This window comes from Lactuca virosa, chromosome 5 (genome assembly GCF_052849685.1).
Source record: "Lactuca virosa cultivar CGN04683 chromosome 5, Lactuca_virosa_CGN04683_v6, whole genome shotgun sequence".
Classification (NCBI taxonomy): Eukaryota; Viridiplantae; Streptophyta; class Magnoliopsida; order Asterales; family Asteraceae; genus Lactuca; species Lactuca virosa.
Window position 1 is genome coordinate 14457988 of NC_136430.1, and position 14603 is coordinate 14472590.

General features: G+C 36.3%; 1 protein-coding gene and 1 pseudogene across 3 annotated transcripts; one reads left to right on the forward strand and one right to left on the reverse strand.

The window, feature by feature from the left end:
- Positions 1 to 2673: 2673 nt before the first annotated feature.
- Positions 2674 to 3978, forward strand: LOC145116951 (vascular-related unknown protein 1-like). 3 transcript variants are annotated; one of them, XM_079053249.1, is made up of 3 exons: positions 2674 to 3120; positions 3350 to 3424; positions 3626 to 3978. In XM_079053249.1, the coding sequence occupies exons 1-3, from the start codon at positions 2809 to 2811 to the stop codon at positions 3740 to 3742; spliced, it is 504 nt and encodes a 167-aa protein (XP_078909375.1). In that variant the 5' UTR covers positions 2674 to 2808; the 3' UTR covers positions 3743 to 3978. The 3 variants fall into 3 exon arrangements, with proteins under 3 accessions (XP_078909375.1, XP_078909377.1, XP_078909376.1); XM_079053251.1 differs by having other exon boundaries at positions 2674 to 3105; positions 3353 to 3424; XM_079053250.1 differs by having other exon boundaries at positions 2675 to 3120; positions 3353 to 3424.
- Positions 3979 to 4996: 1018 nt separating this feature from the next.
- The window catches only part of LOC145111011 (electron transfer flavoprotein subunit alpha, mitochondrial-like), a 72347-nt pseudogene continuing 62740 nt past the window's right edge, over positions 4997 to 14603 (reverse strand).

Genomic DNA, 14603 nt, shown 5'->3' on the forward strand with positions numbered 1-14603 from the left:
TCACAAACATCATGAACAATTGGAGAATATTGAGTGTGAAGTTATGAAGCAGAAAATTGGCTCTCACTCTACTTGGAATGCATGGGGTGCCGATTTTTGTGACTATGGGTCTCTTTTACAGTGTGGCTAGGTCTAGGGTTACATCCATACAAACCCTACTACCCATGACCTTTCATATTCCTTAGGATCCATGGGTTAAACCTCCATGGACTATCCATGGACCACCATATTGGTTTAGCCCATCCTAAACAACAATTGGCCCACACTATAAGAATCATTGATTTACCAAATCAATCCCTACATATTTAATTAGTCTCTTTTGATCACTAGATTAATTTGAAACTAATTCTTGATCAATACTAATTAAATAATATGATTCTTTAATTAATATATTATACTTATAATATATTAATAAATCACAAATAATTTCTTACTCAAATATCCATCCTATCAAATTGTCCTGATGATGGCAACCCGAAATAGACCATGCTACTCTCGGGTCAAGTACATACCAATTATAGTTCTGGGCTTAGACACCAAATCCAACAGTTTTATATAAACTTTTTTTTTAATGGATCTATACAGAAAAAAGTTATTGACATCAAGTTATTAAAATTTGCATCTAAAATTTATAGTCATACTTATACCACGCCTAAATGTGTCAAGCTTTAAAACATGAGAAATGGTCTCATAAAATCATTACCCTCTCTTTTGTTATATATTTTACAACCAACCTTGACTTAAACTTGTCTATCTCACAATTATATCTATATTTTACATTAAAGATTCATTTACAACTAATGAGTTTTCTAAATGTGTCAAGCTTTAAAACATGAGAAAGGGTCTCACAAAATCAATACCCTCTCTTTTGTTATATATTTTACAACCAACCTCGTCTTAAACCTTTCTATCTCACAATTATATCTATATTTTACCTTATAGATTCATTTACAACTAATGAGTGTTCTACCATTGGGTAAATGAGTATCAATCCAAGTCTCATTTCTATAGGGCCTTCATTTTCTCATTTATATCCCTAATCCAAATTACATCATCAATAGCTTTGTAAATATTGTTAGGTTCTACAAATTTATTCAAAGTAGATATAAAAACACATAATTTTAGGATTTAAATTACCATACCCAACAACTTTTTCAATTCCAAATTTATGTTTATCTTTAATAATAAAATCCATAAACCTAGATGGTACTCTCCTATCATGACTAGACCTTTTCAAGTTCAACATCAAGAGGGTAATTCATATTGTCATTATTAGTAGGTTTATTATCTCTTAATAATAGTGAACCCTCAGACACGTCGATATTACAAGATTGTACTTATCCGATATATTAGGAATGGTGGTCGAATACTTTAACTCGTTACCTTTTTTGTGGATTGAATATGTTGCAGTCAAAACATAGTCCTCCATAAATTCAAAGGCATATTAGAATTAGAATGAAATAATAAAGATCTAGCGAATAAAAATTAAATTGTGAGTTGTAGGGTTACTATACCGAGACTATTTGATTTGTATGGTACTATCGGCCAAAATTATAACTTTGTAATTGTACTTGTTCCTTGCGTTTTAGTGTCTTGCAAGTTAGGTCCTTTATATATATATATATATATATATATATATATATATATATATATATATATATATATATATATATATATATATATATATATATATATATATATTGTAATTGTACTTGTTCCTTGCCTTTTAGTGTCTTGCAAGTTAGGTCATATATATATATATATATATATATATATATATATATATATATATATATATATATATATATATATATATAGAGGTTCCGAAAAGAAAATATGTTTGTTGTCAAACATATTGGTTACCAATTTTATTGATTTGGTTAGTCACATGTTGATTTTTTGTGGTATATATATTTAACATCCCTACAATAGATTGGCAAACTTAGTCAACAATATTTAACTTTTAATTAACCAAATTTATTCAATAAACATTAAGTTATGCGTTGCAAAGTTCCTTTAAGATTACAAAAATCGGTAATAATTAATATAGAAGGATAGAGTGATGAAATGGATATAATAAATTAATAATATAATATTTTATATATAAAACCATTGTCAACCATTACCAACCAAAATATGACAAGTGTTTCATAAAGTCATAGGCTAATCCACAACAATTAGGATCGTTTGAATTTGTGGGTGATGTCATACCCATGATGATAATAATGTTTGCAAGAAGTGTAAAATCCAAAACGTTATATTATATCTCAACTCTCAAGTAAAACGATTTGTCAGCACATCTAAAGTCATACGAGGGTCAAACGCCCATTTTCATTAATTATAGTGGCATCGAAAACAAAACCATCTGTTTAATTTTTTATAACATACATAATAAAGAGAAAAGTAACAGAAAAATAATTGTTTTCTTACGAAATGTGTCTTCGGCCTATAATATACAGTATATACTCACAAGATAGGATATAGTCTTGAATAATTTTTAACAAAATTTATCCGTACATCAGTTTTTTAAAAGATTAATTTAAAAGGTGACCCATTCAAACCATTAGTGGAAAGAAAATGGGTTTGAAATATGGTCTATTAATGATAATCTAATTCAAGAATCACAACCAACAAAGGTCAAAACTTTCCCTCACTACAATCGAGATTCCAACACATATATGTTCTTAAGTTTATTTTTCCTTAAATTTATGAAACCTTAGCTCTATATATAATACCACTTATCACACCCAGAATTAAGGGCTTTGCGACAAACCCTAACAATTCACTCTTCGTTTCATATATATACATATGTGTCTTGAAAACATGAAGAATTTTCAAGAAACATCCATGAATGAATTAGCTGATGAGCAAGAAGAAAGCAGCTGGACCTGTTACTTCGAGGAGTTTCTATGGCAAAATGATGAAGAAATGATCATGAGTTGTGATGATGAAACCTTAAATTCTCGAGTGCCTCATGTTGCTTCTTCTTCGGCTATCAACAAGATCCGAAATGATCATGATCAAGATAAGAAACTGAGGTTCAAGAAGAGGAAAACCATTGGAGTAATGGTTGATGATTCTTTAGAAGATACGGCTAGTTCTCCTGTATGTAGTCCCAAGGTTAGACTTCATGCGTTTAATTATCTTTCAACAATTTAACATAGACCATTAAAACTCATTAATGGGATTTAATGTAGTAATTCGACCCAAAATCAAAATGAAAATGGCATATTGCAGGTTCACTGATATATCATTAAGGTTTTCGAGAATTAATTTACATTTTCTCGGGTCTTTTTATGGTTGTCACTTTATATACAAAGATCATTGACACATGTTTTGTTATTTCAAGCAGGTTGCTTATTTTGATCAAGTGAAAATCAAGAACAAAAACAACAACACTACAGTCGTAGACATCTCTGATCAGGTTAGTTAAATGAATCGTGGCCTCTTTGGTCGTGTTACCCAAATGAAAAAAAAAAAAAAACCGTTATAATTTTTGACATTTTTGCTTTTTATAAAGGGTTGTGCTATTTTTCCATTTTCACAACATCTTGAATTAAAAAAATTAGGTATGATGGAACAAAAGGTTAATTAGTTGTTTGTAAATGTGGATTGGATTTTGTAGGAGAAGGTTGGGTTTTGTGAAGAAGGAAACAAGAGAAAGGTTAATCCAAATATGGTGTTGAAGAAACGAGGGCTTTGTTTAGTACCTTTATCTTCATTGGCCAACTATTTTTCTTGAATTTTTTTTTTCTTTGATGAACGGCTCATTGAAAGTGGATCAATTTTTCAAAAGAAATCCAAAAATCTATATAATGAGATTGATGAAATTTATCACTCCTCAACTGATTCATCCCTGATAATGAACTCAAAACAAGTAAATAAATCCAAAACCATGTTGAAATATAATGTGCATTTTCATAATAAGCATGAGTTAATTAGCTTTTTAATTTTGCTTAATGTGGGTATATATGTAAACCAAGAAAATATGTTGCAAATCATCATTGGACGAATACATGTAACTTTGTAGTTCAATATAATAATTACTCCGACATGTTACAAGTATGTTATTAAGTTTTTGACATTTTAGAGAAAAAAAAAATAAGCACTGATAAAATAATGAAATTTAACAGTTACAAGATGATTTTGATGATCACTTGAGATTTAACATTCGAATTAAAGTTTGTCACGTTCGAATCACATAAGTTTCATTTTAATAAACTTATACAATTTTTATTCTTAAACATTGTAAAACCAATTTTTAAGCATGGTTTTTTATTGTACTTGGTCTAGGTATAGTAAAAGGTATGGTTCTTTCTACAAAAACTCAAATAAAATAAAATAAAATAAAAATTCCATGGTATCCTCAACTTACAAATGTCAATATGATAAATGGCTTTTTTATAAATATTTGAATATTTGCAATAAATCTTTGCCCTAATTTGTATATAGTTCAATGTTCTTTTTAATATTCTTATAGAAGAACAAGTATAGTTTGTAAAATAAAATAAGGTATATTAAAAATGACAGTAAACATGGAGGGTTATAATTTATAACACCTGTCAATTCATAACCTAAATATTGAATATTCCGTTTAACTCGAATTCTGACATGGACGGAAGTGAAGACCTTCAATCACCTGTATTTAATAATAAATTAATAAATATACATGACACACGACACACCCGACATTTAAAATTTTACCATATTCAAATTCATTTTCTTAATCCTAATCCTAATCTATTAAATTCATCATTGTTCTTTTGGTTCTGTGGGTTGGGTTCAATACTCTTTATTAACATTAACTTACATGAATCATGAATGTGCACATTATATTGAACATGCCCACTAAAACAACCAAAAGAAAAGAAAGGAGTACACGACTACAACGGTGAGGATTACAAGGTTTTAATTTTAATTTACTTTTTTGAAACGGACGACAAAAATAGAGAGTTGAATCACAATATCTTCTTAGAGATAGGACAAAAGAAGACATAAAAATAATTTTTTGGTAAGTTATTTTTTCTCCGGGAGCTTCTCTATCAACTCGGGTATTATTTCAAAAAGATCACCTACAAGTCCGTAATCAGCAACCTGCACTTGAAAAATAAATTATCATCTTACAAATTTACAATGTAACAACAAACAAAAATAGAAACACACACACACACACACACACACACACACACATATATATATATATATATATATATATATATATATATATATATATATATATATATATATATATATATATATATATATATATATATATATATATATATATATATATTGTAACATCCCAATTTTCAAGACCAAAACTTTTGTTTTTAATTAAGTAACTTATAAAACAGTTTACAGAAAAACATCAACGATTCATATCATTTCATAAAACCTTAGTCACGTGTCTCAAAAACCATAACATAAAATAGTAATAATGTCAGAGTACAATCTCATGGATCTCAAATTGCGGAAATCATAAGTGTGGGATGCGCTGCTACCGTGCCGGCTCTTTCCCCTTTGCTGAAGAGGTACCTGAAACAAACTGAAAACTGTAAGCACGAAGCTTAGTGAGTTCCCCCATCATACCACATACCATAAACATATACTGCCTATCCCTCGATATCTTTCAACCGGTATCTGACTGGCATAATCGGAAGCTGGACTTCCCTTCGATATCTTTCAACCGGTAGTCGGGAGCTGAGCGGGGACTATTTCACCCCTACCACTACCACATAAGAACATATCATGAACATACTACTAGACATGTGTGGGTTCTGACGACCCCTTCGGTATCTTTCAATCGATAACCGGGACTAATCCCCCTACTACCACTATCACATATATCTTATCGTGCTAATCACATAAAACATATCAGGTAGTAGCAAACCTAGATAATTATCACAAAGACAATCATCTATCAACCAACTCCTACTAGTGGGCTGGCATTGTGGCCGTAGACCCACTCCTACTGGAAGGTAACTCACCTCAATGTCGTAAAGTGTCTGAACTGTCCTTGCTGCCGGAAACAACCCCTCTCAGATCCTACACACAACAATCTTCCTTAATTACCATTTCCTGGTCAAAGTCAAGGTCAAGGTCAACACCTTGGTCAAAGTCAACTCTGGGTCCAAGTTAAATTCTGGTTGACTCAACTCGCCGAGTCCCCAAATCCTCAAAACACTAGAACCTCGATCTTACTCGCCTAGTATTGCACGCACTCGCCGAGTTCTCCTTCATACAAAGTCGGGACCTTCTTCATCTGACTCGACGAGTTCAACCTTGAACTCGTCGAGTCCTTCTTCATGCAAGAAGACACATTTAGCCCTGGACTCACCGAGTTCCTTATGAACTCGTCGAGTACGCCTTCATGCAGTTGGGACTTGCCTTGAACTCGCCGAGTTCTTTCTTGAACTCGCCGAGTTCCATGATTTCCAGGTCCAATTTCACATGTATCTTGTTGAGTCCTCTTCTAGACTCAACTAGTTCGATCCAAGCAGAAAAGGGTTGGGGAACCATACCCCGACTCGTCGAGTCCCCCAAATTCCATGTCCATACAGTTGATTTCAATCGGGTTGAACACATCCAAAACATAGATATGGCCTCCTAGGGTTCATAGTACACGTAAAGTTACAAACTTGACGTTTATGCATGGGGTATTTGGCTCAAATGGCCCTAAAATGGAGTCTACAAGATGCATGGGGCTCTTATGGCAATAAAGTTGGCACCTTTATGCCATAGGAACCCTCAATGGTTCCAGATCTGAATTCATACCCCTTTATAACCACAAAATCCCAAAAATGGCACTTCTACGGTTTAGAAAAGGTAGGAATGAACCCTAACTAGAGATCTAAGAGATAGATGGTCAAGGTTTTAGCTTTATACCTCAAATGAGCTTGAAATGTGCCAAAACCTATGGATCTTCTTGTTTCCTCTTGATCTCTCAAGCTTCCTTCCCCTTCTCAAACTTCAAATACACACAAAATGGCACCAAAAAGCTCAAGAACACTCAATAAATGATTAGGGTTTCGAGTTAGCGCTTTTCTGGACTGGGAGGGACGATGGAGGCTGGGTTGGGACAAGATAAGGTTCTTAAATTGGGTGCAAACCCTAAATATTAGGGTTTCATCCAGACAGTCCTACTCGCCGAGTCGGGCTCTCCGACTCGTCGAGTAGGTTACTTAAATCCCGCATCCAAGAGTCTAGTCTACTCGACGAGTTAGGCCTCCAACTCACCGAGTCCCAACGTAAAAATGCAATTACTTATATTTAAAAATACATACCGGGAATCGGGTGTTACAACTCTCCCCCACTCATTTTAGACTTCGTCCTCGAAGTCTATTGTTGCGTCTGGAAAAAGCTCGGGGTAGTGCTCCCTCATCTCGTCCTCCGGCTCCCAAGTCCATTCTGATCCCTTACGGTGCTGCCATTGCACCTTCACCAACTCAACCCTCTTGTTCCTCAGGTCCTTCGACTTCCGGTTGAGGATAGCTACTGGTCGCTCAATGTAGTTCAGGTTGTCGTCCACCTGAATATCCTCTAGATGCACCACTGCGGAGTCGTCTACCAGGCACTTCTGCAGCTGGGAGATGTGAAAGGTGCTATGAATATGACTAAGCTCGGATGGAAGATCCAGCTTATATGCCACCTTGCCTACCCGGGCAGCAACCCTGAAAGGACTGATGTACCTGGGACCTAACTTGCCCTGCTTCCTGAACCGGATGACACCTTTCCAAGGTGACATTTTCAGGAGAACCATATCCCGACCTGGAACTCCAGGTCCGAACGACGCATGTCGGCATAACTTTTCGGTCAACTCTGAGCAGTCTGAAGCCTGTTCCGGACCTGCTGGATCCTCTACGTCGTCTTGAGTACCACTTCGGTACTCCCCATGACTCGCTGCCCAACCTTACCCTGGAAAATCGGGGTCTTGCACCTCCTCCCGTATAACATCTCGAAAGGAGGAGGGTCGATACTCGCGTGGTAGCTATTATTGTAGGAAAACTCTACCAAGGGAAGGTAGGTATCCCAGCTACCACCGAAGTCTAAAACGCATGCCCGTAACATGTCCTCCAAAGTCTGGATGGTCCGCTCGCTCTGACCATCCGTCTGCGGGTGAAAGGCGGTGCTAAAGTGCAGACGAGTACCCAACTCGTCGTGGAATTTCTTCCAGAATCTGGAAGTGAACTGCACATCCCTGTCAGAAATCATGGAGACTGGCACTCCGTGTCGAGCTACAACCTCTCGAATATAGATGTCGGCCAGCTTATCGGCCGAAATGCTCTCCTGGATAGGTACGAAATGGGCACTCTTGGTCAACTGATCCACGATGACCCATATGGAATCCACTCCCCGTGCGGTCCTGGGAAGCTTGGTGATGAAATCCATGGTAATATCTTCCCATTTCCACATGGGGATGTCCAACGGCTGCATCTTGCCGTGAGGCCGCTGGTGCTCCTCCTTGACTTTCCTGCATGTCAGGCACCTCTCGACGTACCAGGCTACATCCCGTTTCATGCAGGGCCACCAGTAGTCAGGACGAAGATCTCTGTACATCTTCGTCGCCCAAGGATGAATCCAGAATCGGGATTTTGTGCGCCTCCTCCATCAAAATCTGGCGCACCCCTCCATGATATGGAACCCACACTCTACGGTGTAGTGCCAACAACCCACGACTATCGTAGTCGAAGGAGGAAACCTGTCCTACAATACGCTCGCTCTTCCGATGTTCCTCCTTCATAGCCTCCTGCTGGGCCTCAGATCTAGTCCACCAGCGAAGTCACCACTATCACCCGCAAGCAAACGTCTCTGATCGGGGCCGCCTTGCGGCTAAGAGCATCGGCCACGACATTGGCCTTCCCCGGGTGGTAGAGGATCTCACAATCGTAATCCTTCACCACATCTAGCCACCGACGCTGCCTCATGTTCAGATTCGGCTGATCCATGAGGTACCTCAGACTCTTGTGATCCGTGTAAATGGTACAACGGACCCCATAGATGTAATGTCGCCATATCTTGAGGGCAAAGACGATCACCCCCAACTCCAAATCATGCGTCAGGTAGTTCGCCTCCTGAGGCTTCAGCTACCTCGAGGCGTAGGCGATGACGTGCCCTCTCTGCATCAGCATTGCGCCCAAACCTGAAATGGATGCATCACAGTACACTACAAAATCCTCCACGCCCTCTGGCAGGGCGAGAATCGGCGCCTCACATAATCTCTGCCTCAATGTCTCCAACGCTGCCTGCTGCTTAGGCCCCCATCGAAATACAATTGCTTTCTTCGTCAGCCGGGTCAAGAGTACGACTATCTTGGAAAAGTCCTGAATGAATCTCCGATAATAGCTTATCAATCCAAGGAAACTCCGAATCTCAAATGGAGACTTCGAAACCTCTCATCTCATCACGACCTCTACTTTGGCCGGATCGACCAAAATCCCGTTCTGGTTGACAAGGTGCCCCAGAAACTGCACCTCGCGCAACCAGAACTCGCACTTGGAGAACTTCGGATACAAGCTCTCCCTCCTCAGGGTATCCAACTGTTGGGCTTTGATATACTACAACATCCTATGATGCACATACAACCCTAAATACCTTGGATCTATATTTTCACTAATTATACATGCAAATGGTTTCCAAGGTATTAATCTTACAACTAGCATGCATTTAACATAAAAATATAATATACTAGTTAGCATGACATACCTTTTGATGGAGCTTGAATTCTTGGTGTATTTGGCCTTAAAGAGCTTAGCCCCAATAGTGTGGAAGCCTCAAATGGAATCACAACACACCATGGACAAAGGATGAACTTGAGAGAGAATTCCATGCACACAAAAGACACCATGAACTCTAAAAAAATACAAGTGGCGATTTTGGGCAATGAAGTATCTATTTATATGTGGGATTTCTAGGGTCATGGATATAACCCAAATCCATACCCATGGGTTTTATGATCCATGGTTCATGTGGCCCAACTCTTTATGTATCCATACATAAACTTGGTCCAACATGGATCCTAAGCCCAACACATATAAATATAACTAATTATCATAATTAGTCCCCATAGATTTAATTAGTCTCTTTCGACCACTAAATTAATTCCAAATTAATTCTTGATCAATACTAATTAAAACATATGATTTCATATTAATATATTATTACTTATAATATATTAATAAACCACAAATAACCTTCTCTCAAAAGTCCATCCTAACAATTTGTCCTGATGATATGCAACCCAAATGGACCATGCTACTCTCGGGTCGAATACATACCAATAATAGTTATGGGCTTAGACACCTAATCCAACAGTCTCCCACTTGGATAAGTCTAAAACTATTATTCAAGTATGACTCCAAGATCCCGACTAGCAATCGTAGCTCTTAAAGTCGCTGTCAAACTCTGAACAAATCAAATGACATGTCCATTAGATAAGGGATCATATATTCCTCCATTCTAGATATCATATGGACTGAGACATGGATTATAATCATTCTCTTTGTCCATTTGTTGTTTCCCGATTTCCGATTTATGACGACTGACTAATTGAACAAATCAAATCAGTCCAAGCCCGGCCGAGCACTTACGTTTGTCATCACCAAATTATCGAGGGGCCCACAGATATCGCTTTTATCCCGAAGGTAAAAGGAATGGATAAACTTCGACTCATATGGCTTGTTCTACTACTTGTTGAATCATACACAAAGGCACGTTTTATAACATCGAGTTACCGAATGCGTTTTCTTGCAATCAATGTACAACCAACTCATAGTAACAACTCATATCTCTAGGTTTGAAGAATATAAGATATTATCGTCTCATGATCACTCGTGATAAAATCCATGAAGTGATTCAAATGAGCATGGGTTGAATCCAATACTCGAATCCCTATTCTAGGAGTACTCATGAATGTTGTAGTAACTCTTACTATGTCCACTACCTTGGACATCTACAAACCCGATTCATGACAGTCTTGCCTTAATACCTACTTCCAACATATTATCGACTGTGGATGGTTTGAATAACTTAGTCATTTGGAAAGAATAACCTAGTTATTCTGGAAGTCAAAACATGCAAAGTGAAACACAAGGATAATACTAATCCTCTATGGTCCCAAGCACATTTGAGAGTAAATAAAACACATTTTATTTAAACACCATATTGATTACTCATTATTCATTGTATAATGTTTCAAATAATCAACTTTATACTTGAATTAAAACAATAGTTGTCCCATGCTCCAAGCATGTAAACTATGTTTTGTAAACACTAGTCATGCCATACATCAAGTATGCACACTATGTTTATCTATGATCTTTACTTTGTGAAATAGATCAATTGAACATGATTCCAATGATGCTCATTTCACAATCCCAAATCTTTATCGTAAATGTAAGAATTCCAAATCCCTACCATTTAACGAAATCTGTTAGATTCTAAACTTATATGCATTGATCCTCTCGTAATGACTATGCACAAAGTCACAAAGACTTGTCAACAATCATTACAGAGTATCCCAATGGAGAGCATTCCATGGAACCAAAGTCTGAAATTAAAAGTACATTGCTTTGAACAACCTTCTTGCATTAAGTTTCCTAATCTTACACAGATTGAATGAACAACTTCTACCTTTGGGAATATTTCCATATTCTCATTTTGACTGTCACTTCTGAACAAGAGTTTCCTCTTTTCAGAATATGTCAATTATGGTCCTTTCCAAAAATTAACACTATACTTCCAACTATCCTTGAGCAACCAATCTTTGGTAAACCTTAGATTGTCCTCGATAATTGTTTAATCATTTTAGTCATATCCAATTCTAGATCTTAATGCCTTAGGCATTCAGAAAATTTAGAAAGTATAAATATTATAGCACATGCAATCGATCCTATATCTGAAGCATATGGGACACGATTCATGATGTCTCACATAAAGACATGATACTAGACCAATCTTTTGCTACAATATTTTTTATTTGCCATGTTCTCAAAATTTGACTATGAAGAGGGATGCCGTAATCATAATCGAATTTTGAAAACGCAATATATATAGAATTTCCTTATGTTGAACCATTCCAACACAAAATTCATATATATATCCCTGACTAAAGATGATCAAAATCTCAATCTAAGCTTTTAGAATTGAAATGAAGTATAATTTCCTCTCCCTTAATTATAGCAAAACAACTTTTCCCAATTGAAACCCTTTTGTTTTCTATAATTAACACTTAACATAATAATCATGCTCCCACTAACATGATGATTATTAGCATAACACTTATGCTCCCACTAGCTTTGACATGTACTTAGAAAACAACTGGACTTCTAGAAATCAATACTTTATTGACTTTCTTACCAAAGTTCAAATTTCTGATACAAGATGCTTCGATAAAACTTTAACAAAATCATACACCTTTCCTTAGATAGCTCACATGTGATTCTAAGCAATTTTAGAACTATGAAAATGGATGTCGTAATCATAGTCTCAATTGTTTAGACCTTTTCCATTTTGTCACAAGTCTATGTTAGTGTGCCGGTTACCCACACACGCTCCATTAACGACTTTGAGAATGCAAATGTCACAATTGCTATCTACTAAAAAACTACTTAGTGAAAGTGTTTCCTCACCATCATTTTCATGAATCGGAGAGAAACCTTATGACACTTAGATTTTATGGTGTATGTGTTCCTTTCCATGTGAATTTTGTCAAAACCATAATCACAAGACAAGGTTAGTGACAATTTCAAATTCATATGGACTGAACTTGTGCAGTCTTAAATTCTTGCCACCTGGCAGCCCAAGGGCCTACCATTGCTTCCAAGTAGTTATGGGCACAGAAATGTCAACACGATAGGTTATAAACCTCAAGTTGTGTGCTAGTGAAGAACTATAGGTTTTATCCTTGATTAGTTCTTGAAACTTTCAAGACCTTTAAGACTCCCACTGTCCTCTTGACATATAAGACTCTCTTGTCAAAACAAATATTCAAGGGATAGTGCGGATTCTTATCAAGACTAACACTTCACGCAATTGGCCTAAGTTGGTCTCTGTTTTATCTAAAACATCACAACTTACCAATTTCAAACATACAAGAGTAGAAAACATTTTACTCTTACATTTGACCGGTGTTAATAAACCTTTTTAAGATGTGTCACTCAAGTTACAATCTTGGAGTATGACTCTAAGACTTTGCTTTTGGAACGAAGTATGACTCATCTTCTTGATTTAACCATTCCAACAATTCATGACTCCTCTTCTTAGCCATAAGAAAGCACTAAGATGTCCTTAGAGGATCATTTGTGATATGGTATCTTAATCATTAAGATGATCATAAAACATGATACTAAAGTACTCTCCCATCTTTTCAGATTTGAGAAACTTTTATCTTTCTGCCTAATTTGATTCTTCTCATTCGTTCTACCATACATCGAATATTTTCCAATGTTTCAGAATTATACTTAAACTTGTAAGTATAACCATATTTACTAAACTTTAGTAAATCATGACGAATAGTCTTATCGATCTTTGTGGTGGACTTGACCAGTGCACACGAATGTATACTCAATCCCTTAGTCCTTTCACTTGACTTAATTTTACAATGATGAAAATTCTCATTCATCATACAACTTGTATGATTCCAAGTTTCCGTCCAATTGAAACTTGGGTGATGAGAATCTTTCCTTATTTGGTAAATTATGACACTACCACATCCGAAAGAATCAAATCCATTTTCCAATATTGCTATCAATGGAATCATATAAACAACCATTTTTCACAAATGCCACTGTAAGGATATTTAAAATAAATAAAATAAAACCTTATCTTTTATTTAAAACTTGCGGAAAAACTTATCCTTACATTGCAAATGCATATGAAAAATTTGTTGTTCTCTATTCCTAAGCAATATATCATAACTCTTAAGCAACAACTCACAATTTTGATCACCGAACCATGCGATCGAAATCCATCTTCGCGATCAAAATCAGCATATACTTCCTTTAAGCTTTCTCTCTTCGATTCTACAAAACATCAAAATGTGATCTGGTCACACCATGTATAAGAATCTCAAATAGGAACTTAATAGAGTTAGATAGTGCACTTTACCCGAAGTAGGGTCAAATTCTTTGACTTTACCAACCTTATGATTGTTCAGGTAAATTAGGCAGCTTCGCAACCAATGCCCTATCCTTTGGCAATAGAAGGTTTGGGAAGTTGATCTTCTAATCAAATTCGCTTTACTAGTCCTCAAATCATTTCTGATTCAGCAGCACCAAGAAAATAGGTAAGATCATTAAGGGTCAAGTCATGGTCTGTCACATAGTAGTCCCAAAAGAACTCACTATGTGACTTAGAAAGTGATTGAACATCCAACTTTCTCAAGACTTTGACACCCAACTCTCCCGGCTTGTCAATATGTGACTTCATCTCCAAGATGTGATCACACATAGATCTTGCTTGCCAATAGGGCTTGAGTGACCTTGAACTTGTGGGTTAGGGAGAATAATTGGAGGGGTAGAGGAAGTGAAATTCCAAGAGATTTGGGAAGATCATAGATGTCTAAACTAGACATCTACAATGGGAGATATTTAAGTTAGTTGATTTTT

Coding starts and splice junctions, on each gene's coding strand:
- LOC145116951 (XM_079053249.1), top strand. CDS start 2,809: ATGTGTCTTGAAAACATGAAGAATTTTCAAGAAACATCCATGAATGAA. Junction 3,121..3,349: donor CTCCTGTATGTAGTCCCAAG/GTTAGACTTCAT, acceptor TGTTATTTCAAG/CAGGTTGCTTATTTTGATCA. Junction 3,425..3,625: donor TCGTAGACATCTCTGATCAG/GTTAGTTAAATG, acceptor TGGATTTTGTAG/GAGAAGGTTGGGTTTTGTGA.